At 36.2% G+C, this 26,222-nt stretch overlaps 1 protein-coding gene across 1 annotated transcript in view; it reads left to right on the top strand.

Moving 5' to 3' along the window:
* The first annotated feature begins 9,328 nt into the window (after positions 1–9,328).
* The window catches only part of ST8SIA4 (ST8 alpha-N-acetyl-neuraminide alpha-2,8-sialyltransferase 4), an 85,067-nt gene continuing 68,173 nt past the window's right edge, over positions 9,329–26,222 (top strand). The window contains 4 exon segments of the mRNA XM_063087496.1: positions 9,329–9,446; positions 9,449–9,734; positions 16,714–16,845; positions 25,671–25,928. Of these exon segments, the coding sequence (XP_062943566.1) occupies positions 9,329–9,446; positions 9,449–9,734; positions 16,714–16,845; positions 25,671–25,928 (794 nt within the window).

Below are 26,222 nucleotides of genomic sequence, written 5' to 3'. Positions count from 1 at the left end.
ACAAGCAGTGCTGCCTAAAAATAATGGTACACATCCTAAATAAGTTTGCTTTTTTGGAATTTGATGTAAATATTTCAGAAATTTGATTTCAACAAATTCCTTCTGATATGCTCTTCTATCTTTCTTAATTTATTATGTTGAATAAAATGGCTTCCATTGTATTCTTTGTTTTCTGTCCTTTCTGTCCTTTCTGATCTAGTGGATCAAAATGTTCCACTTCTTGATCTTTGGGCTTGCTGTTCTTTCAGAATGCAATTCTCTTGGAAGTTTCTGTCCATGGATGGCTTCCTCTTATTCTGCAGGTCTCAATTCAAATGTCACTTCTTCAGAAAGCTCTTGCCTGACAATTCTATTCAAAGAACTCCTTTATTTCTCTTGATTGTCCTGTTGATTCCTTCACAGCACTAATCACAATATGTGATTACCTTCATTTTTTTTTTTTCTTTTATCAAATTTTTCTACATCTAGAAATTAAGGTTCTCATGAAGAGGACATTTGTTGGTATTATATTCTTCTATATCCTCAGTGCCTAGTATAATATCTGGTAAACAGTATGCACTGAGAAATACTTTTTGATTAAGGAATAAAGGAATACCATATACAAATCACTTGGTAAAACTTTTGTTGTTTTTTATCTGTAATGTGAGAGGGTGAAAATACATGATTTCCAAAATCTCCATTGCAATTCTACTCCCCTCTGTAACTCCTTGACTACAGGTTGTGAATAAATGTACTATGGGAACAGGTGGGTAACTAAATCAACTGGTAGTTTGAAGTGTCTGCCTGGGCTTGTTCTGTCATTTGTCATGAGAGAATTGCTTACACGATGCTAGTTGTGATGCTTTCTGTAGGTGACTGCATCTTCAAAGTGATCTCAGCATCTATGACCAAGAATCAGCAGCTGCCCAAATACCTGTGTTCCCCATGGTAGAAATATGAAGGGTGTCTGTAATACTGAGAAAACATATTCAAAATCTTTATGGGTTCCAGATTAGTCTCCACCAGAGTTTTACACATAAGAAATGTTATGATAATCCATTCATTCCTAAGAACTCACTGTAAAATTTATTCCTCTATCAAAACATGATAAGTGGACAAATCCATTCTACTTTTTTCTTCATATCCCCATTTAAGACATGTGGTCAAAAGTAAGCAGTTCGACCTTTAGGTTGTATAATAGTTATGAAAAAAAAAAATACCAATATTTTGAATCTTCCTGGTAGAATTGTAAAATGTATTCTTTTGCGTTTATCTAATGACAGGTTTACAATCACAACTAATATAGGCTGTCATAATTTGAATATACTGTGATATTTGTGAGCAAGATGTGTTTAGCCTATGGATAGCATAGGTATTGACATAAAGTTTTCTGGTGAAATGTAGGGAATTATAATTATAATAATGCAGAAGACAGATCAATTATTAATATTATATTGGGTAGGCACAGGTCAGATGTGAATTAGATTCATTATTTTTCTATTATTCCCATAGGCTCCTGTCAATGAGTATATCTATATCATTCCCCCAGAGCAAATTTTTTCTGTTGATGAGTTAGGAATCTCTAGACTTGGCATCCAAACTTTTAGCTAGTAAGAAGTTTATTTAGTTATTTGCTCAACTATTCACTTTAGAAAAGACCAAATTACTAAAATTTTAACCTATTAAACAAGTGAGTCATAAAGTTTTTATCCCCTAATAGAATTATTTACATTAAGAAGTGCAAACATAAATTCATGCAGGGACCAAGTAGATAAAATCAATGAATGAAAATTCTGGAATAAACAGAAATTATGGAGAACATAAGATGACACACCTGCTATCCAACTCTACCTATTTATTATTCTTAACATAGATGAATCTGGTATTAATATATCTTATGATATATTTGAAAAGAAATTTGAAGTACTAGCAACTAATCTCTCTCTCTCTCTCTCTCTCTCTCTCTCTCTCTCTCTGTGTGTGTGTGTGTGTGTGTGTGTGTGTGTGTGTGTGTAATTTCAATCCACTTTTCAGAAAAGCAAAAGTCTTCTGCAGGCTATATCCATCATTAGTCTAACACTGATAATGACCTTAGTATTATTTTTTTAAGTCTTCAAATAATAAGCATTAAAAGATGATTTAAGAGGCCATCTCCTTCACAAAATTCAATTTACATAGAACCGCTCCATGTAATAATATGTACATTAAAGCAATATTTTCCAGAGATACTTATTGTTTACTATTAGAACTATAAATGCAGTTACATAGATGTGTATATCTCAAAAGAGATAGATTTATCCAAATAACTTTTTAGCCTTGAACAATTTATACTATTATTTCTTCTTTTGCTTTTAATACAATGGTTTGAAAATAGTATAAAAAGAGAGAGGGTTACACTAAAGAAGAAATTCAGTGGGTAATTGGATTGGGCAATGTCAGAAAAAGAAAGATCCTAAGAGAGATGAAAAAAGTTGGCTAAACCAGATACAAGAGATAATTTTGGAAAGTTCACAAAGACTGAAGAAATTGCAACCCCAAACAATAAACTCTCTAAAGATGGTGACACAGAAAATTGCCTAGTAAATGAACACTATTCTATAAGAGAGAAGCAGGTTGGAGGAATATTTAGCCTGATGTTTAATTTCTTCCTACCAGACAGTTCCCCTTATCACATCTGATCTGAGAAACACAGCAAAGAGAGAACACAAAAAAGAAAAGCTATGGCTAATAAGTAGTAAGGTAAGACATCTGGGACTTCCCACAACATGTGCAAGATAGTATTTCTGTTTATTTTTAACATTTCAGGGATCTGGGCAGTTAGAAATAGAACAGTAAGAATTAGGACTAGAGAACTAAAGGAGATAAGGGTTTAAAAGTAAATAAAATGTGGACTGTGAGCAGTTGAAGTGCCTATTAAAAATTGTGTAATATTTGGGGGGCCGGCCTGTGGCTCACTCGGGAGAGTGTGGTGCTGATAACACCAAGGCCACGGGTTCGGATCCCATATAGGGATGGCCGGTTTGCTCACTGGGTGAGCTTGGTGCTGACAACACCAAGTCAAGGGTTAAGATCCCCTTACCGGTCATCTTTTAAAAAAAAAAAAAAAAAAAAAAAAAAAAAAAAAAATTGTGTAATATTTGACCAGCAGTATTTAAAAGGTTTCTCTCAAAGGACATTCCAAAGGGTTATTACAAAATGAAGAATATTTGACTAATGGTACTTAAGAATTGTTTCTTTTAAGACATTCATGTTTAAGTAGAGATCAGAGTACTAAATGCAAAGGATAATGCTGTCACATGGGTCAAACAATAAGAAAAAACTGAAAATGGCAATGACCATGTTGTCATTCTGGCAACAACCTTGTTGTTCCAGAAACTGTACTAGATTCATAATTATATCTTCCACCTTCAGTCAAGGTCACCCTTCTGTTGTAAGCTTATTATATTTGATTGTTATGGATAAAAAAAATAAGAAGGACAATGAATACACATACAGAAAGAAAAATCTATGAACTTTTTATTAGTATTCATGTGGGTAAAAAACAAATTAATTTAGAAAAATAATTTAAAAACTAAATATTTTCTCCAGAAGAAAATGAAAAGGATAAGTTGCCTAGTGATGAATAACAGAATTTTTCTATTAATATGCTTCTTGCTTTTTCTAATCATTGATTCACAGGTAAAGGCCAAGCACAAATTATCTGTATTGTAAGATCACCAATGAGAACGTCAACCTGCCCATCTATGATGGTTAATTTTATGTGTCAACTTGGCTATGCCATGGTACCCAGACTTGTGGTCAAATACCAGTCTGGATGTTGCTGTTAAAATCTTTTTAAAAATAAAATTAACTTTTAAATCAGTGAACTATAAATAAATCATATTACCTTCCACAATCTGGGTGGACCCCGTCCAATCATTTGATGGCCTTAATTAAAAACAGACTGAAGTTTTTCAAGGAAGAAGGAAATCTGCCTTCAGATTTGAACTGCAACATCAACTTTTCCCGGAGTCCCCAGCCTGCCAGCCTATCCTGCGAATTTGAGATTGCCAGCCTACAAAATCTTGTGGGTTCATTTCTTAAAATAAATCTCCTTTTCTTAAAATAAATATCCTATTGGTTCATTTCTTAAAATAAATATCCTATTGGTTCCTTTTCTTTGGAGAACTCTGAATTATACATCATCTAACATTCCCATTATTAAAAATATCAGGGGTACCAACAACGAACATTTGGAATTTGAAATGAATAACAATATCATTTATCTTAGCACCCAAAACTATAAATTACTTAGGTATAAATCTAACTAAGAGGTACAAAATCTATATAAGTCAAAGTGCAAAGCTCTGATGAAAGAAATCAAGAAGAACTAAATTAACGGAGAGATAGCCCATTTTTATGGATAGAAAGATTCAGTTCTTCTCAACTTAATCTATAGATTCAGTGCAAGCCCAATCAAAATCCCAGCAAGTTATTTTGTGGATATCAACAAACTGATTCCAAGTTTATATGGAGAAGCAAAAGATTCTGAATAGCCAACACAATACTGAAGGAGAAGAACAGAGTAGGAAGACAGATGCTACCCTACTTTAAGATTTATTGTAAAGTTACAGTAATCAAGACAGTGCTATATTGGTGAAAGAATAGACAAATAGGCCAGTGGAACAAAATAGAGAGCCCAGATATATACCCATACAAATATATTCAACTGATCTTTTACAAAGGAGCAAAGGCAATATAATAGAGAAAAAATTCTTTTCAACAAATGGCTCTGGACCATCTGGAAAACCACATGCAAAATAAAAAAGAAATCCAGAAAAAGACTGCAACCTTCTCAAAAAATTAACTGGAAATGGATTATACACCTAACTGTAAAACACGAAAATGATCAAATGCCTAGAAAATAATATATAAAAATATCTAGAACACCTTGGGTTTGGATTTTCAACACAACATCAAAGGCACAATCAATGAAAGAAATAATTGATAAGCTGGACTTCACTAAAATTAAAAACTTTTACTTTGTGAAAGAAACTGTCAAGAAAATAAGAATAAGCTACAGACTAGAAGAAAATATCTTCAAAAGACATAGGCAGTAATGGACTGTTACCCAAAATGTACAAAAAAAATTAAAATTCAGCAGTAAGAAAATGAACAATCTGATTAAAAATCTGAGCAAAAGATCTGAAGAGACACCTTGCCAAAGAAGATAAGCATATGAAAGATTCTGAACATCGTATGTTATTAAGGGATCATAAATTAAAACAACAATGAGATGCCATTGCACACATATTAAGATGGCCAAAATTCTAAACACTGACAACCCCAAATGCTGACATGGACATGGAACAATAGAAACTCTCATTCACAGCTATTGAAAATGTAAAATGGTACAGCCACTTTGGAAGACACTTTCATAGTTTCTTACTCATCTAAACATATTCTCAGTACAATCCAAAAATCTTGTTTCTTGCTATTTACTCAAATAAATGGAAAGGTTTATGTCCACACAAAAGCCTGCATACAGCTTATATTATTGCCAAAACTTGGAAGTAACAAAGATGTCCTTCAGTAAGTAAAGAGGTAAACTGTGAATTGTCTGTACAGTGGAATATTATTAAGACTAAAAAAAAAAAAACACCTTTCAAGAATCTTTTTTTCAAGCCATGAAAAAAACATGGAACATATTATTAAGTCAAAGAAAGCAATCTGAAAAAGCTGTATACTGTATGATTTGAAATATGTTACATTTTGGAAAAGGCAAAATTATGGAGACAGTAAAAAGATTAGTGGTGGCCAGGGACTGGGGTGAGGGAGAGGGGGAAGGAGGCATGAACAGCCAGAGCAAAGAGGGTCTGTAGGTCAATGAAACTATTTTGTACAATACTATTATGGTGGATATATGTCATTTGTCAAAACCCATAGAATGTACAACACCAAGAGTAAAAACCTAATGTAAACTATGGACTGTGCTGATAGTGATATGTTGATGTATGTTCATTGATTGTAAAAAATATAATGCTCTGATGAGGAATATCGATAGTGAGAAAGGCTTTGAGTGTGTGGAGAAGGCAAGGGTATATGGGAACTCCCTGTACTTTCTGCTCTATTTTGCTGTAAACTTAAAACTGCTTTGAAAAACAGTCTATTAAAAAATGTCAGGGGCCATTAAAAACCCAACTAAATATATAAAAACCCATTGCAAGTGTCTGTCCATTTCTTGCCAGCTAAATTTGAAGGCATAGCCAACAATTAAAACATGAATTTACATTAAGTTAAAGGATAAGGTAGCATTTTAAAACCAGCTGCCATTACTTACATTACTTATTTATAGGGTACTATGCGATTGCAGAATTGTGCTGAATAAAGACAGATGCATTCTCTTAATTGAAGAACTTACAGTCCAAAGATAAAATGTAAATTTAGGAACAACTTTATTTGCTCAAGATCATTAAAATGGTCATTCTTTTGGAAGGGGTGATTCCAAAAGATTCATTGTATGGACTAGACTTCTTACCCAATATTTATAGTTCTAGCACTTAATTACCTATTGAGAAGAACCACACTGTCCTCACTTTGTCTTAAGTGGATTTTTTAATTGGTGAATTGTGATGAATGCTTATTTCACGAATCTAACAATATTAAACTAATGACATTAAATTACACTACAAACACTAAATTATTTTGGTATTGGAGAAACCCTTGAGTCTCACCAAACCATTATCAACTATTCAGAATTGTTCACCTTAATAAAAAAGTTTCTATACTTAAATTCACAAGCAGCAGCATTATACAATAGGAGAATACACTTTTTCTCTTCTGAACATTTAAATTTATCTTATGCATTACCATAAGTAGTTCTTAATGTGCTTCAGCTTTGCTGTTGGGTTTGTTTTTATTTTGTTTAGACCAGGTAAATAGTCTCTCTTAATGTAATTTAAAGCTTAATACATAAATTAAACCCACTCTCCTCTTGAAGATTTTCTTTGGAGTTTCTCATTAGAGAAGACAGTTGCACACTATGGAGCAATAGAATATGATGATCACACTGAAAACTATGACCCACCACTGTCCTCACTTTCTGTTCTAACAGTACTGGACTGCTTCAAAGTTCCCTGAAAGCACACACATATTATTTTTCTCTGAAACTGCACATACTCTTTCTATTGCTTGAAAAGCTCTACCCTCCCTCTACCTGGCTTACTCCTTAGTCAGCTTTGAAAACCCCAATCTAGGTGTCCTCTCTACTAGGAAGTTTACCTTTTCCACTCGGAAAGACTTAAACACCCCATCTGCTTCTACCCAGGAGCTTACCCAGAAACCATGTATATATTTCAAACGATGCTTCTAGTTCATAGTGCCATATTTCAAATTATTTACTTTAAAAGTTGTCCCCCTCTGAGTGAGTGAGCTTTGGGTCTGGTCATGCTGTGTTTTATTCACCTCTGTGTTCCATGCTCTAACACATTGCCTGGCCCATGGTAATCCCTCAAGAAATATTTGATGGATTTAACTAAGTGATGTATATTACTCCACTCCCGACAGAGAATGGTGTTTGATTTAACATCCAAAATATGATTGTTTACTGTTTAAAAATCAAATTTTAATCTACAGAATTTAGCATCCTAACCATGCATCCCTGCCCCCCGCTCCCCAGTTCGCTTTTAACTTACATGAGAAACTTTAATTCTTGCAGTTTCTGAGAGTTGAGAAGTCAGTGTAACAGAAATGCATTAATGCAAGAGGGATTTGCTTAGACATCAATAAACTCGAAAGGCTCCCAGAGGGCCACTTGCAGTGTCAATAAAGGCTTATAATTACTTGCTCCTTGGAGCATTTTAAATTTAACCCCTTAGTTAGCTCTACTGCGAAAAACGAAGCTCGAGAACTAGAGATTCCTACTTCCTAAGCCCTAGGCAAGCACTGGCGGGGACCTCAGGCTTTTAAGCAAAGGTGCCAGCTGTTGTCATTATTTTAAACTGTCAGGGGACAAGTAACTCAGAATTCTTCTTCTTGCCCCTAGGGGGTGGACGTGGTGGGGTTCACCATTTTTGGGCGAGCAGACTCATAAACTCCAGCGGCCAAGAGTGGATGACCGCTGGAGCCACAGTGCTCAACCTGAAAGAACAAGGAATTCAATTCGAGAGAGACGCGCGGGTTGGGGGTTGGGGGTTGCCAGAAAGCTTGGGACCGGCGCGAATAGATGGGGGAAATCCTGGCCTCCAGGCACTGTCTCACGCTAGGGGTGCTTCCCGACCTACCGGCCCCATTGTTAAGAGAAATGGCACGACTACGACTGGGGCAGCCAGCATCTCTCCGCTGACGTCAGGGACCAAAGTGGAGAGGTACTCACACTGAAGACTCAAGCACAACTCGAAAAGTGCCCCTGCCACACAGTAAAATAGTAAGGAAAATGCTAGGAGGAAGAAGAGCGTGAAAATCAGACTCTAAATACATATCAGTGAGATCTATGAAAAGGAGACTTGCCCTTTCTCTCGTCTTTCTTTCTTCCTCCCTTCCCTGTTTCGCGAGAGTGTGAGCGTATGTGGATGTACTTGCGTTTAAAAGAGAGGTCCATTGTAGCTGTTTCTCCGCAATGAAGATTGGAGTTTTCTTGACTTCTGCGTGAGGAGATTCCAAATGACCATGACACATGGTCACATAAATATCCATAAAGTTCCTATTGACACCTCTTTCATCACTTGATCCCTGCAGCATCCTGAACCGGAGGCCACCCATTCTGAGTGGGCGCTAGACTGAGCTGTGCAGGGAAAGATAAACGGCCCCCTCCTTCCCCCTTCCTCCCCCGTTTCACTCCACTTCGGAGGACGTGCGTTGGCGGGCGCGCGCGCGTGTGTATGTTTAGCAAAGACGGTTGTAAGAAGCTACCCTTGTTGCACAAACCCACCCCCAGCCTTATCAGAAGCATTCCTCGAGCGGGAGATTCTCTAAGCTGTTTCTCTAATCTGGGCCCTCTTCACTGTGATGCTTGGTTTTCCCAGGTCCAGAGAGCTGACGCTTTGATATTCCAGGAGAGAGAGAGAGAGAGAGTGTGCGTGTGTGTCTGTGTGTCAGTGTGCGCGCGTGTGTGTGTGCGTGTGCGTGTGTGTGTGCGTGTGTGTGTGCGCGCGCGCGCGCGCGCGCTGCGACTATGAGCTTCCTTTCCCAACACGGTGCAGGCAGAGCAGGCGACGTTACTCTTCAAGCAGCGGCCAGCAACGCGAGGCAACAGCAGCCTCCGCCCCCTCAGCTTGGTGATTGGCTGATTTAGCTCATCATTTCCCTGCTAGCAAGAGGGAAGGGCCAGTGACGCCCCCGAACCCAGCTGCAGAAGCGGCCAGCACTTGCAATGCACAAGGTGTCTCAGCTGAAAAGAAACCTGAGCCCTAAGGAGGTGGCGCGGAGCTACAGGGCAAAAAAGGCTGGCGCGAACAGCGCGTAAGGGCGCTGGGCAGCGCTAGAGGACCAGGGGGAGCTCGGCCGCAGAGGACCCTACCTAGCGACCTAATCCTGGGATCCCCGCTCCAATCTCTCCTCGCATTTTACGTATTTCCCCCCCGCGACTATCTCACCAAAACGGAGCCTTTACATCAAGAGAAGGTGCGGGAGCTCGGGCAACCAGGACTTTGCCGGGCACTCAGGATGCGGTCCATCAGGAAGAGGTGGGCGATCTGCACGATAAGTCTGCTCCTGATCTTTTATAAGACAAAAGAAATAGCAAAAACTGAGGAGCACCAGGAGACGCAACTCACTGGGTAAACGCAAAGCTTCATTTCAGGATATAACAAAAAGTCAAGCTATACATGAAATGTGAATATAGATGGTTGGGATAGTATGTGTGTTCGTCTAAGCTTGCGTGTGGTTAGTCTCATGAATTAAATAGCAAAGGCTGTTGTTGAGGTGTGTGTGCTTCTCTGCGCTGTTCCCCCTGAGTTCAACTTGCCCTGTGCGGTGGTGGTGACAGTTGTGTTGGCGCTGGGTGCTCGCACGCCAAAGGAGAAGTCACTGCAGAAGTGTCAACAAAGAACGTGTGCCCTTGTCCTTTTAATCCGTGGGCAGAATTCGAGCGAGACGTCTTTATTTACCAAACGGTTGCCCTTCCTTCTTTCTCTGCCCCTATCACTCTAGGGAGACACGAGAGAAAGCTGGTTTCTTGAATGGTTGAAGTTAAAGTCCCCAAAGCAGGAAATGCATCTATCTCCTCTGTTTCTCTATTTTTTTTTTGGCTTTGGGTACATCTGCTTATGATAATTTGAATTAGAAACTCCGATACCACCAAAGATACTTCCTTATTTGCTTTTCCATGGGCAAAATGCATGGGCGTCATGACTACAGTTTTAGAAAGAAACTGGGTACTGGCTTCACATAAACTATATTTGTGCTATTTCTTTACTTTGTGTAGATGAGCTCAGAATCTCCCCCGCCCTGTTAAGTTCTCTAAATATCATACTTCCTTCCTCCCTCCCTCTGGCCTCAGTGCCTTTGAAGTTTACCCAGGAGGTGGTGCAACTTTGTGTTGCTGACATAGCTTGGATGTTTTCTGAGGATGTGAATCTGGTTGTCAACTCTGTTCAAAGTCCTATTTCGGAAATCCTCTCCCGTCTGGAGGCGTCCGCTGTTGGAAACTCCACACTGGCAGAGCTGCCCGCCTGGATTTTATTTTCTCTGACATTTATTCAAACGGAGAGAAAGCCCTTGCCATTGTGTGTGTGGCATTAGACTGCTAAAACACATACACACTCTTCAACTTCATGCACTCCATTTCTTAATATTTCTGTTCCTCCCTAACTAATGAGCATTTAAGTGAGCAAGACGCAGCTTTATCCTTACAGAAGCTATTGCTATTCTGTAGTAGTACAGTCAAACGGGACTGAAAGGGAATGAAAAGGATAATAAGAAATGGGTCGGATGGTTGTTGTGCGTCGACAAATCAATACACGATCTATTCGGGGGTGAGGTCGTTGACACAGGAGTGGGTGTTTTGAAAATCCAGTCTAGCTCAATTGTCAGAAAAGAAGGACTTTGGGCGGGGTGGTGGGCATCCCCGTCAGACCTGTACTTGCTAGGCAGACAAAGGGGTCCTTAGGAAGATGATGAACGGGCGCGTGGGGGCTTGGATGAGAGGCGGAGGCTGAGGCGTGAGGGTCGAGGTTCTTTGTTCCCTTCCGGGCTGGTGGGTTCTGAAGATAAACCTGAGACCAGACAAAGCGATCAAACCTCGCCCAAACTCTGAAGGTTCAGGCCCTTATCTCGGGACCCTGGAGAGCAGAAGTGGGCGGGGCGAAGGGGAGGGGGGGCGTAAGGTGCTAGTGGGGCGCCAGAGGCTGCCTGCGCGTCCTCTCCGAGCCTTCCTAACCCGCAGGCAGGAAAGAGGAACGCACCCAGAGTACCTCCGGGAGAAAACAGACCCGGGACACTCCACATTTCACGGGCAACATCTCTCGTGAGGCCCTTTCTGAACGCCACCGGCCGATGGCCGCAGTCCAGGGCAGGAAGGAAGAGAAGGCGGGCACCCGCAGGGCGGCTGGGCTAGCCGGGCCGGGCTTTCGCCGCACCCCTTTCAAGCGGAGCTGCTCATTTTGCAGACGTGGGGCAGGCGCTTGAGTCAACCAAACGGGAAGAGAGGTGCGCACCAGGTCTAAACCTCTCCCCGGGCTGCCGGCAGCAAGGGTGCGAGGATGAGTGAGGAGACAGGCGGAAGCCCTCCTGCAGGAATCAGGCCCCCTTCGTTTAAAAAACAGCAAAAACTTTCACTGATCAGTCGGCAACCCGCTCCTCCTTGATTAAAACCCGCACTTGCAGTCCTGTGCGGTGAGGCAGAGAGCAAGCTGCGGGCGCCGCACTTGCACCAGTGCCCCGCAGCGTCCTGCCTGCTGCGGCCGCCCGGCCCTTCCCGAGACCGTGGAGTTGGCGCTGCCAGGAGATGCGAGCACAGCTAAGAGCACAGCTAGTCTCCTGAGCGCTCTTTCCCTTTTCCCCAGGATGAGACGTTCAGTGGAAAAGCTTATGATCCAAGTTGGGGGTTTTGTTTCAATTCCCAAATAGTGCTTCTGGTGGAGGAGTTGACTTTTCAAACTCTTTAATCATCTCATTGACTCTCTTACTACCCAAGCCACTAGAGAGGCCAATTTTTAAATCAGTAAATTCAAGTGGAGGTCTGGCCCGGGAGCCCAGGCCAGTATTCAAAGACGAGGTAACAGAGGCAGTTTCTGGCCTTTGGGGGGCACTGCGTGCCTTGCCGGTGGGCAGTGGTTTCAATGAGGGGCTTTCCCGTAGTGCTTGAATCTTACACCTAAATTCAGATTTAACTTTCCTGCTATCATTTTTACGATAGGCAGGCTGTTCCTTTATCTATTCGACCTTGCCCTCCCCCCTTGACCGGAAGCCCCAACTAGAGTAGACACAGCATAACTCTTCTTGTATACAACAGTGAGCAGGCCTTCCAAGCAGATGAGAAAACTTTCCCACCAACTCTCCGCATTCTCATCCCCAGAGGAATATTAACTGCATCTATTTTTTTTATAAAGAATTATTCCAGAATAAGTTTAGTCATAATTATTGGACACCTAAAATTGATATTTCTTTCCTAGAAAACTTATTAATTGCCTGTTATGATGACTTAGTTATGAAGCTTAACTCAAAATGCATTGAGAGTATTAAGTGGACTATTCTTGACTAACGTTTTTTCGTGATGTTCCTCACAATTGGCCTATGATTTAAACTGGCTGTATGTGCTGTTTGGGGTATGAGTGGAAATGTGTTAAATTAAGGCTACAGTAGATAAAATATGTGGATATGCTCATTTAATGAGATAATGTATTTGAAAGTGTAACATAAACTTTAATGCCTTACAAATACTTGTTTTGATTGTTATTCCTTGAAACTTGCTACACACTATTTTCTTGGTTGATCACATATGGGATTTTAACTTACTTTTCTTGTCATCTAAAGATCTTTTTAAACGGACTATGAACTTTAGGTTTTCTTACTAAATGAGCAACAGTATCAGTTCTGAAACCTATGATAAAATTGACAGTGGAGATAAGCATTCACATTTAGAGTATTATCATTGCAAAGTTACTTCCTGGTTGTTCTAGGGTACAACACACCATTGTAAATCAGGTAATCCAGAATTTGAATTTTATTTCACATATGTCATTAGAAGTTCTAATAAAACCCATGAGCAATAAGTTAAGGTAAAACACCTCATCTTTATTTTTAGTTGTTTAACACTTAGGTAGTAAAAACAGGAAATTACCTGCTGCTTGTATTTGGGCTTAGTTTAATGCACGTTCTTCTCTTTTAAATGACTTTTTAAATTGTATGTTAAGGAGGAAGTGTAACCAAGTCCAAAGGGAACACATTCATTCCAAAGCCAAGTCATGAAGAGTTTCAGTGGGCTTGAATCCAGGGCTTTTGGGACCTAACTTCATGAAGTGAAATTAATCATATTTGTTATGTATTGCAGAACTAATAGAAAAAAATTGTGGTGAAGCCCGGAAACACATTTCACAGAAAAGAAATATTTGTAGATACTAAGTAACATAACAAATTATTATTTCCTGACGCTGGTATCTCATAGATGACCAATTTACTGAATTCTTAGTTCTGTATAAGCAGTAATACTTTGTAATATATTGCTTTATGCTGAGTGATTTCTTTGATGTGTTTATTTGCCCTTTAAAAATACATATTGAATCATCTTGGAGATAGTTCTATGCAAGAAATATTTTCAGTGCGGCTATTCAAAACTTATGTCCAATCTAGAATGAGAAATAGGTGGTGGATGGCAACATCCTTCATGCTTTGCATTCACATAAAGGAAAAGTTTTTTCCAAGACAGAATGCTACCAAGGTCACAATGAAAAATCCCTAGGGACCTATTTAACTTTATTCAAAGAAATTTGCTCAAGATTCTCAGATCACAGTATATGGGCCTTCTCACACATAAATTCCACTGATTATAAGTGTTGTAACTAGTTGCAGCTACTTTCATTCCAAGTTTTTTCCAGTTATAAGAATCTGAAATTTGGCCTATCACCAGTTCAATGAAAACAATTCAAACAGCAGAGTACCATGGTAGCATTTTTTTCATTCAAAACTGATTTAAATTGTTTAAGTCACTTTACAAAAAAAAATCTTGGAGGTTCTGAAAAAGTTCCATACAACTAAGCAATCATAGAAATCATTCTGCCATGTAAAAATGTATCTGTGTCCACATGTTGGTGAAGCAGTCTTCCATAGATTTTAAAAAATGCAAAACCATGCATATTTTTACTTCACTTATGAAAGTTTATTGGTGGTTGAAATAATTATTATGATCATAGCAATCTGTGATTAGAGAAAGAAGATATGGCCCATTATTAATAGGATAAAGATTGGAAAGATCCCATCCCTCCATAGAAATAGAGATAGTTTGTACTGTACTCTTAAAGGCATATCTTCAAATGTGTGAAGATTAACTTCTGTGTATATCCGTATTTTCATTCATCTATGGTTATCATCTTTAGATGTGTAGCATGAAAATTGACGTCTGGGCCACTGAGTAGTAAAGTGCACGCTATGTTTCTTTGCATCCTAAACAACATCTGTTAAATGATTATTATTAGACACGCATAGGCATGCAAATGTATTGTTTTCATTAGTAGGATAATATAAAATATTAATTTTTATAGAGTTTTAAATTTAATGGGGAGTAGCTGCACATGATGCTTTGAGCTGCTTCAAATTTAAACTACATGCTTAAAAAAGAATGCAAACCGAAATACCAAACTATAAGCATCCATTTACAGAATTTATCCAACAGCTGTTACACAGGCAGTGCTTCCATTGATAGTGAGAGGACTGCCTACATAATAAACACAGATTTAGACTTTGTGATTGAATAAACAGTCATGTTACTTTTTAACTGTTTTTGAGATTTTAGAAATTAAAAGGTGGCATGTAAAGAAATAAATGCACATATTGAGAGGGCTGTGGTCTTTGTTGGTATGCCATAACAAGTGGCTTTTTGATTCTCTCAGTTGGGTTTATGTCCATAAAGTACCAAGAAAATAGTCTATTGAACAATGGGTTGGTTCAGTTATAAATGACCTAATGGCATAAATGATAACATGGGTATCTGTCACCATCATCACTACCACCAGCACCCCTGCTTACTAACATGCCACATGATATACTAGACTGATGATATTAGTTGGAGGAGGGTAGCTTATTTTTTTTTGATGTAGTAGAAAATACTAGTAATAATGGCTGCTGAATGAGTTCTGTCCATACTACAGTCTCTGTCTTTCCACCAACAACTCTCAAGAAATTGTTTTATTGCTGAGATGTTTTCAGATCAATGCAATTTTTAAAATTAGTACTTTAATAGTGCTTAATAAATTACTTTCACATACAGAGTACCACTTAATCCTCACAATGTCATTGCATATTAAATAATGTTATGGTAATTTTCGAAGTAAGGTAAGGACACTGTGGCCTACAAAGAGAATATTGCTGGAGAACATAAGGCTAGTAGTCCATAGAATCACAAGCATGCCCAGATCACCTGACATTCCAAACTTTTCTTACTCCAAAACAAAAGCTCTTTCCATTATGTACATATGGCTTTTGTGAAAATAAAATTACTATCTTGGGAGTCACAGTTATACAGATGCAGGAGAATTGATCAAATATCCTGTTTCTGTTGTCTAAATAGCATCAGTGAGGGACTTTTCGAGAACAGAAGTTTTTACTTTTAAAGTTTTATTTTATTTTTAATTGAAAAATAATAATTGTGTATATATATAGAGAGAGTACAATGTGATGTTCTGATATACATATATGTACACACACACACACACACACACACACACACATTGTGGAATGATGAAATCAGGCTAATTAGCATATCCATCACCTAAAATATTAATCAGTTCTTTGTAGCATTTAAAATCCTCTTTTAGCTATTTTGAAATATACACTATATTAGTAATTATAGTCATCATGCTATGCATTAGAACATCAGAACTTATTCCTTCTGCCTAACTGAAACTTTGTACCTGTCGATCAACCTCTTCCTTTCCGCATCCACTTCCTCCCTGCCAGCCTCTGGTAACCACCATTTTACTCTCTACTTCTATGTGTTTATTTTTCTTAAGTTCCACATATAGGTGAAATTACACAATATTGGTCTCTTTGTGCCTGGCTTATTTCATTTAACACATTGTCCTCTAGGTTCATCCATGTCACGAATGACAGAATTTTCTGGTTTTTTAAAGGCCGAATAGTACTCTACTGTGTTCATATACCACACTGTTTTAATCCATTCATTTGCTGATGGACACTTAGATTGTTTCTATATCTTGGCTATTGTGAATAGTGTTGCAATGAACAGGGAGTGCAGACATCTCTTCAGCATACTTTGGGTATATACCCAGAAGTGGGACTGCTGGATTACATGGTAATGATATTTTTAGATTTGATGAGAATTTTTATAAGTACCACAGAGATATTATCTTTATATGAAAATAGTTTCATTTCAAAAATAAGTGTAGATATTTATCCTGTTAAAGTCATATTCACTTAAACATTATCACACTTTTCATCATGCTTACACCTTTCTTTCTAACATGTTAAAAAATTTATATCTGTAACTTTTTCCAAAAAATATAAATCAGATTATGTATTATGCTAAACAAAATGCTTCTTACTTTCACAAAACTGGCATTTATTTTTTATTTTATATTTCAGAGATGGTGAATTGTATTTGAGTCGATCACTTGTCAATACTTCTGATAAAATCACTCGAAAGGCTGGCACCTCAATCTTCCAGCACAATGTAGAAGGTTGGAAAATCAATTCCTCTTTGGTCCTGGAGATAAGGTTAGTTTCCTTAGTATGGCATGATAAATATCACATCATGTTCTTAAATTTGTTGGGCTTCTCAAACTTATATCGAACACTTGATTTATACTTTAACTGTGAATACTTTAATAAAAGAATGAACTGGCTCTGTTTAATGTTGCTCACTGAAGAATGTGAAACAGTAAAACTGAAATTATTATACAGTCAGAAATTTAAGGATGAATACGTGAGTTTTGAATATAATGTTTATATACTAATGGAATAATATATTCGAGAGTACTAATATTTAACATACTTTACCCGATTACTCAGGATGGACATATGTTTTGAGAATTATCTTTAACTTCTTTACTATTGAGTCTTCATTCTGATCTTGAGTTTTTCAACTAGATGAAAATGAAGTCTATCCAACTCCTATTTTGCTAAAACAATATAAATAAATTTGACTTGTGAATATCTATGTGAGTTCATGTTGAAAAAAATGGGATAAAATCAGAAAATAACCTTTTAGAGTATTGGCTTACTGTTTGTAAGACTAGATATTTTAGCTGAAAAAAACCCTTAAAATCAAACTCAATGCCTGCATATCACTATTTCATTTTCTTCTATTATAGTCCTATTACTAGTAAGAAACATAGTCTTTTCTCCTAATTATGGAAAAGCAAGCAGAAAATCTTTTCTATAATTACGTTGTATTGTTGATATATTTGAATTAGAACATTTCAGTAAATCAGAATACTTTAAAAATTCTAGAGAACATGTCCTTTACATAATCAAATCATTGCATTTTTCTATTATTGGTAAAATAGTAATCATTCAATGACTGTATATTAACACACAGATTTTGTAAGAGTAACTTAATGATTGATAGATACTTGCCTGGGTTTCTACCTGCTCACTTCTTGGATTATACATACACATAATGTAGATTATAAGCAACTTCAAGAAAGAGTTTATTGCACTTATCTTTAGAGTATATAAAGCAATTCATAGAATGCATTACAGCAAGGCACTCACTGCGTTTTGAGATTTGCTTGAAAGGATATATGGAAATTTTAAAAAAGATGGGTGTCAGAGAAATGCAGGAATGGTTAGGTTACTTTGTTTTAAAGGTTTGGAAGTGACTGGAAAGGAAAACAGCAATCAATCCATGGCAATGTCAAGTGATGTATGTTTGGTTGCTTTTAGTTTAGGAAGAGTTTTCTATATTTATGGGCCTAGTACAAGAATGAGGAGATGAGTGGAATCTGATGGCAGAGTTCATAAATTGGTATCGTCTGGGTAAAAAGATGGCCAGGAAGCATGATTTATTTCAACTGTATAAGAAAACAAAAACAAAAAACAAAAAAACTTAAAGCCAATTTTAAAAATCAGGATATTTTTAATAAAAGTACAGATTTTCATAAACTCGTTAGAAATTAAAAGATTTGACAACTCTGGGACCTGTATTCTTCCTGAGAACTAGTTTGTTGAAGCTGATGTTAGCCATGATCACTCTAATTTGACATTTTTACACCTGGGGCTCCCTTCTCTCATGGTACCTATCAAGTATCTTCCTCTGTGTCTCATATCCCCATCGCTACATTTGAATTTAGGAACGCTATGAGAGATGAAATAATTATGAAAAAAGAGCTATAGGATGTGTGATGATACGGGGTCATAAAGACACATGTAGTATGGTATAGAATAGAGTAAGGGTTCATTTCTTGGAAGTAGATTGGAAAGAGAGAAATATGGGTGATTAAAAGAAAAGATTTGATTTATAAACAAACAGAAAGAGAACTTTAAAACTGGATGATTTGGCAAGAAGGGAGAGAATTAGGTATTGCTATATAGATCAGGTAAAGTAATAGAAGTAAATTAAGAAATTGTAATAGTTTAATTCATTTACCTAGGCATGAAAAATAATATTCAGATAAGGAAAATCTAATAAGTAAATTACGTACATAAGTATTTTACACTAGTTTAGTTAATATATCTGGTCATGCCTTCCTAATATCTATACAAAATTGAATACTGTGGGTGTGCATGAGGCTACAGATTTACATTTTGCTATTAGTAAGGTGTTCAGTCTAAGGGTGTTAAACATAAATTGACCCAAGAAATTCATTATTGCAACTTTACAAGTTAATGAGTTAATTCACATTTTGGGGAGTAATCTATTTTCAATTATAATAGCTGATTATATGAATTAAATGGTAGTACTATTTTTATATGGTTCTCCTTATCTTTATTCTCCGATAAAGAATTAAACAATAAAACAGTGAGCAAATATTAAATAATATATACAAAGTTGCCACTTCCTTGCAAGAAAGAATAATTTGTAAAATCATTATAGTACAATATGCAGTTCATAAAAAATAATAATTGCCTATAGCATCAATGACTATAAAGTGTTAATCAGCTTGACACCTGCAATAAAAAATTTAGAATATGAAAATGTCTGATTGTTGACTTGGCTTTTTGCAAGTATGTTTTTTCAAAGTCAAATTGGAAACTAATCATGGGGTATTTTAGATAATTATTTTCTTGTTTCTTCCTCACTTCTCTAGCATTTAAGAAGAACCATATTACTTTGTTTCTGTAGGTGGGTATGGGTATATTTTACAAGTGTTTTCAAAATTCTATTTTGAAGTTTTTGATTAAGACATTACAACTAATCGTTTCTTTTTGTTTGTTTGTTTGTTTTTTAAGATGACCGGTAAGGGAATCTTAATCTCTGAGTTGGTGTTGTTAGCACCACGCACTCCCAAGTTAACTATCCGGCAATCCCTATATAGGGATCCAAAACTGTGGCCTTGGTGTTATCAGCACCACACTCTCCCAAGTGAGCCACAGGCTGGCCCAAACTAATCAGTTTTGATCTTACATGATTGAATTATGCTTACGAATACTTCTCATTTAAAAAATCTCATTAAACTTATAATGCTCTTTTGATTTCCTAATAAGTTATTTATGTATTTACATTAAAATGTGAAACAGTTGCTGAAGATACATTTTTTGTTGTTTGCTTACATTTGTAGACATGATTTTCTTTCTTATTACTCATTCCTTCAGCATAATATGACCTCTGCTGCCTTCAGAGAACACCAAAAATTGGTTCATATAGGAGGGTCCTTCAAAAAATTTGTGGAAAAATAGACTTAAAAAACTATGTGAAACATCCCATGAACTTTTTGAAGACCCATCATGTATTCATCAAACAGCTGTATATCTGGGGAGTTGTCTAAGAGAGATGGTTTTATGTATTAGTTCATTGTACTTTGAAAATTCATCAAAATATAAGGAGTTTATGCACTCTACATCTAACTTCACAATTAAAATAATTAGCTTGGTTTAAAATCTTGACTTTATTGGTAATAGTTTGTTCTTTATTATTGTGAGCTAAGAAATGACACATTTAAGACGTATTAGATGTTGTGAATAAATCTGTGAATATTGTACTGAGAGATTATTTGGTCATGTCCAACATTTGTGATTTGACATTTTTTTCCATATTTGGGTTTTCTTTTCTTTATTTCTTTTTTTTTTTTTCTCTCTGTTTTATATGTTGACTAGAAACCCAAAGAAGAGCCCATTCCACATAGATCTATAGAAGTTTAGGAGCTCAGGTACTCCTTAGGTGAACTTAATCACATCATAATTGGTTGGAAACAAATTTTTCTACTCTTAGTATCATGATATATCAAAGTTCTTAAACAGATAAGATGTGGGTTAACTAAAAATAATTGCAAATTTATGTATGCTTACCTGTCAAAAAGAATTTGCTATTGCATGCATAAATGTACTTTAAAAGGTCCACATACGGGCCGAGCCCATGGCGCACTCGGGAGAGTGCGGCGCTGGGAGCACGGCGACGCTCCCGCCGCGGGTTCGGATCCTATATAGGAATGGCCAGTGCACTCACTGGCTGAGTGCCGGTCACGAAAAAAAAACGACAAAAAAAATAAAAAAATAAAAATAAAAATAAAAATAAAAGGTCCACATACTATTCTTAAACTGTCTTCTTAACTTCGATCAGTACAATCAAGTGACCAGTAGAGCTCATCTTGGGTCACAAAGCTTGTTAGTCAAGATTTAAGCCAAGGCTTAACTATAGAACCAAAGTCTTACTATGAAACAAATTTCTTGGTAGAGTATATTTTAATACTAAAAATGCATGCAATCAAAATGCATCTTTGTGATATGATATTTTTCTTTGCTTTAAAATAACAAAATATCATTCATGCAATTTTACCAAATTCTGGACCAAGTGTGTTCTGTCTGATTTTTGTAGGCATGATGAAACATTTGGCATTTCTTAAAGTTTTGATTGTTTGTTTCCTTGCTTTTTGTGAACTGTAGCAACTGAATTGATATAGTGAGTTTTTACTGGAGTCACTGCCTAAAGTTTGCAAAAACTGATTCCTAATGTATGCATCATAACCTAATTTCCTTCTCAAATTGTGGTGAATACCAATTCTAAGATTTTTCACACAATACCTTCTGATATAGTTAGCAATGCCATTTAGGTTAAATTCTAGTTGCTGCAGGACAGTGTGCTTGTTGTTCATAAGAAACTGACAGAGAAGAAAGCATGGCACCTGGTGATAGGTTAGCTATATTTAACGTTTCACGAGTGAAAACAATGTTTAGTAAATGAATTCTCTGGGACTCTGCTGTTGCTATTTCAAGTGATGGGTGAGTTGAAAGGGAAGCTTTAGTTAAAAATTCAGTTGAAAAGTTTCTGTATAGAATCTATTCCTGTCAGTTTAACGGTCTAAACCAATCTTTCACTTTAAGCCAACATTGCCTAACAAAAAATAGTTTTTACGACCAAGAGTTTGAGCTCACTGAAAGTGAAATATATTTTCAGATTCTTTCAGTTATCTTTTACATGAAAACAGTTGCTGAATTTAGGTGTCTGCTTATCTAAGGAGGTTTCAAAAGTTGCATTATGATCACAAAATGACAGTTAAAGGACCTATGAGGGATCTTTTGGTTTTTGTCCTTTTAAGTCACACATGGAAAACACAACCCCCTTCTTTGAATTTCTGGTAATAACTTAGCCACATATTGAAAAAACTTGTACTGGGATAGCCTGAATGTTAAACATTAGCTTTTGCTGATTCATGTTTCCTTAGAGCTCAGATCTTAAATTGGGATTTCTCTCTCTCTCTCTCTAATTTCTGAAGTAATTTTGTTTAGCCTGTTCTAAAAATTAAATTCAGATCAATTATCTTCTGAGCAAAAGCATGTATGTTCTCCTTTGTAATACTTAAAATATTGTTTTAGTTCAATGTACGTACAAGAGTGTTTCATGCTTTCAATGACATTTAGCTAATTGCATTTAAGTATTATTTTTGTGGGGGGTTTTTTTGCACATTTATTGTCTGAACAGTGACTAGACTTAGCAAATCCACAGAGCTTTTTTCATTACATTTGTAATCTAAAAAATGCCTTCAGTCTGCTAGAGGGAAAACAACCTAACATTTCTTTACTGTTTCCAAAAAGTATTAAATACTTAAGTCACAATATTATTCACTTATAGTAATTATTTTCAGTCTTTCTTACATCCTACACCAGTAATATTATCTCAGATAATTTTTCATGCATAGATTTAAGCCCTAAAATAGGAACTATAAGTTTGGTTCAACATAAGGAAAAGAACATACTGAAGTCATTCAAGGTTTCCTCTTTGTCCTTTTTCAATTTAGAAAAGCAAATTCTACACTAACAATTATTCTGAGTTTTGCCCAAAAAACTTTTTTGACATTTTTATATTTTGATTAGTCTATGTGAGTTGGTACTTTTTACTGTTTTGAAAATCACTTTTATTATTTTTACTGCTTCTGTTTAAAAAGAATAAACTACTGTTGAGCCTATAACACAGCATTGGAAGAATATATACTATTTTATCATCTGCACTTAATAAATATTTATCTCATTAAACACTATTTCCATCCAAAAATTAGATATTATGATTACTTTTGAAATTTTGCTCAAGTCTCATAGTCCCCCTTTTTATAGCATTTTTCCTGAAGAGTGAATAAACCAAAGATGTTTAGTTATACTTAGGAATTTAGAAGGCATGTTTTAAAATATTGTTGCTGCTAACTTTCCAAAACCCAGCAAAGGTGTTGTTTTTGAAAAGCTATTAGTTGACAAGCATGTAAGTTTTAACTTTTTTTGACTGAGTAAAAAGTATTTTCCCTTTTGGATTTCTAAGCTAGAGTTTTCTTTCAAATCTGGACCTCTAATCTACTCATTTCAAGCCTGCAAACATACCACTACTTGAGAGCATACATCTTCAAATACATCTGCAGCAACCTATTTAAGTTATATTCAAAGGAAAATAATGACACCGTCTAATTTGATGGTTTAACCACATCCGTGCAATCTTTATTTTAGAGCCAGCTTTGTAGTTTTCACAGGAAATGAGACATTTTTTGTAGAAATACAGGTGTCAGGTATTACTTGATTTTTGCCCAAATAAATGGTAATTAATAAGTTTGTACAAAAGATTCTGTGTATTGTCACTTTTGGTGCTAGTTGTTAACTTTTGTGAAGAATCGTTATGTGTTTGACATAATAAAAGACTTCTCCACTTCACTTTCTGAAATTCATAAGCCCTATTTTTGTAATCCTTGTTAAATTAAACTGTAACTCTTCTTATATGATCTGTACTTTATGATAAACTATTAAGGTGTCTGATAGTATGTCTATCAATTTTTGTGATTTAATTTGCAGGGCATTTGCCCAGGTTTTCCTGTACAAATTCCACTCCTTATGAAACTGATATTCAGAATATTTTGACAAAAATTTCAGAAGACATATTCTTTTTCAGAGAGCTGAGGGACCTTGTATATAAAATCTGTCCAAACACAGTCTTCAACCACTTGGTTTTCTAATTAGATCACACATTAAACTGAAACCTATTTAGAACAAACCAAAATAAAGAAAACAAAAAGAAAGATATGAGTTAGTTACTTTCTGTACCTCCTTGTTAACCATGCTTCTGGCTTGTAAGTGAGGGTTGGAGTATTACTCTTTTGAGGAAGTCATGGGAGGAGATCATATTCTGTGCTCAATAATAAAATTTACCTATTGTGATGGAGCTTAAACAATAACACTTGAGGAAAAACATTTCTGTCATATCTTATTATAATAATGAGATTTTTTCTATTGCTTTGAAAATCCAAGTTTGTAATAAAAGCACTTTAGTAAATAATATCCAATTTCCAACCTAGGCACAGAGCTTTCTCAGATTGCTTCTTCTGGTAAGTGTTTGGTAGGCTGAGTATCTGACAATGCCAGACTTTTGTAGGCCAGGTTTATAAGTTCTTTGGCAATATAATTCTCACAAAAACTTGCTAGGCTCCTGGGCTACTTCCAGGTATAAATAAACCCATCCAAAGATTTCTTCTGAACACAGTTCTTAAGCCTTCTGACTCTCCCCTAATTATTCTGATCTATCCCTCCCTGTCCTCAATTTAATAGCAGTTATCCTTACATCATTTGAATCTATAGACTATCGTGGGAAGGCAATATCCCTCTTACTGCTGGGATGGCTCCAATTCTTAGTAGTGTTTCTTGTTAATTGGGGTACATAAACATTTAGGGGGGGTCGCAATTACTAGACTTTCACACAGTTTAGATTACAGGCCATTGCCAGAGATGTATTCCCTTCCATCTCAGCTTGCAATTTGGCTACTCCGTGCCTGCCTTAACCTCTTTTAGTGCCTTGATAAATGGAGGAACCAAAATAAACGAACATACGAACACTTTTTAACCAATTCTCCAAGAGCAACAGATTCATTAGGTATGAGGCATGACTTTCAGCTTTCCAGCTAGCTATACCTATTTTCTCATTTTCCATTATCCAGCTATGTACCATATGCATATATTTTATGTTCACGTAGCATCTCACATCTGTTATAAACTTACATGTTAGTTATGGGATAGGCTAAGCTTCCACATGCAAAAAAGAGACCATAAAATACAATGGCCAAACATGTTGGAAGTTTATTTCTTTCTTATAGAGAGATGCACATGATCCATACATACCCAATTTAAGGAAACTACCTTGCATGACCAATCTCAGCTGTACTTGGGCTTGGAAACTTGGAAATGCTCTAGCTGAGCATCCACGTACCCAAGTAAAATTTAGAAGTTTCAAATACAAAAAGCAAGGACGGAAGAAATAATAGTAAGGAACAATTAGTTATCTCTGCCATATACAGTCCAATGTTCTATCTTTTCCTTTAATGCATCCATCTTATTTCCTGGACTCTTGAGCTTGGAATAAAACTTTCCTATACATTTAGTGCTATAGTTTTCATTCCTCTTCAAATAATCATACACATAATTTGTATAAATGTCTATAAATTTCTTTGGAAGTTTAATTATTTTAGTATAGTCAACTATGGTATAATTGAAAACAATTTCAAGTTATTTCTATTAACCTTAACTAGATCACATTAAACAAAATAAATAACTATGGAGAACTGATTGAAGCTAGCAAAATATCTAGTGATGTGAAGTCATGTAATGGTGACTGTATTTTATTTAATAAATGAATTTTCTATATATTTTGATAAATGAAGTACTTTTTTTTTTACCCCACAAATAGGTGTATATACCATACCTATTCACAAAATCATTGAGCAGCTCTGTGCAAATAGTTTCCAGGAAACATTCTATTTCCTGTAGAATCTATTTAATTGTTTGGTTTATTTACCACCTGACAACTTAAGATTAATAATTTATCAATTTATATTTCATTATGTTACTTTGTAAATGACATTACCAGTTCTTGGATATGCTGTCATTAATATAAAACTTTTCTTGTATTTCACATATAGGAAGAACATTCTTCGTTTCTTAGATGCAGAACGAGACGTCTCAGTGGTCAAGAGCAGTTTTAAGCCTGGTGATGTCATACACTATGTCCTCGACAGGCGCCGGACACTAAATATTTCTCATGATCTCCATAGCCTCCTACCTGAAGTTTCACCAATGAAAAATCGCAGGTTTAAGACCTGTGCAGTTGTTGGAAACTCTGGTATTCTGCTAGATAGTGAATGTGGAAAAGAGATTGACAGTCACAACTTTGTAATAAGGTGAGCTTTCTTCTGTTTCTAGAGATTATAATTTCTTCAAAAACATTTTACTTAGGCATAGAAAACTGGCAAAAATGTTTAAACTTAATATTAAGTATTAGTGGAAGCTTAAACAAATATTTATTTATGATATCATCTTGAGTGTAGTATCCAAATTTACATTTACCCCGGAATAGGAAATTAAAATTATTGTATCATTGAAAGAAAAGGTGATCTCCTTGCAGCAATAAGATATACAGCAGATTTTTAAGGGCAGGAGGGAGCAAATGGAAATTTTATTAGATTTAATATTCC

Source organism: Cynocephalus volans, chromosome 2 (genome assembly GCF_027409185.1).
Source record: "Cynocephalus volans isolate mCynVol1 chromosome 2, mCynVol1.pri, whole genome shotgun sequence".
In the NCBI taxonomy this organism is placed as follows: Eukaryota; Metazoa; Chordata; class Mammalia; order Dermoptera; family Cynocephalidae; genus Cynocephalus; species Cynocephalus volans.
The sequence above is the reverse complement of the archived record's forward strand: the minus strand, read 5'-3'. Positions and strand labels throughout refer to the sequence as shown.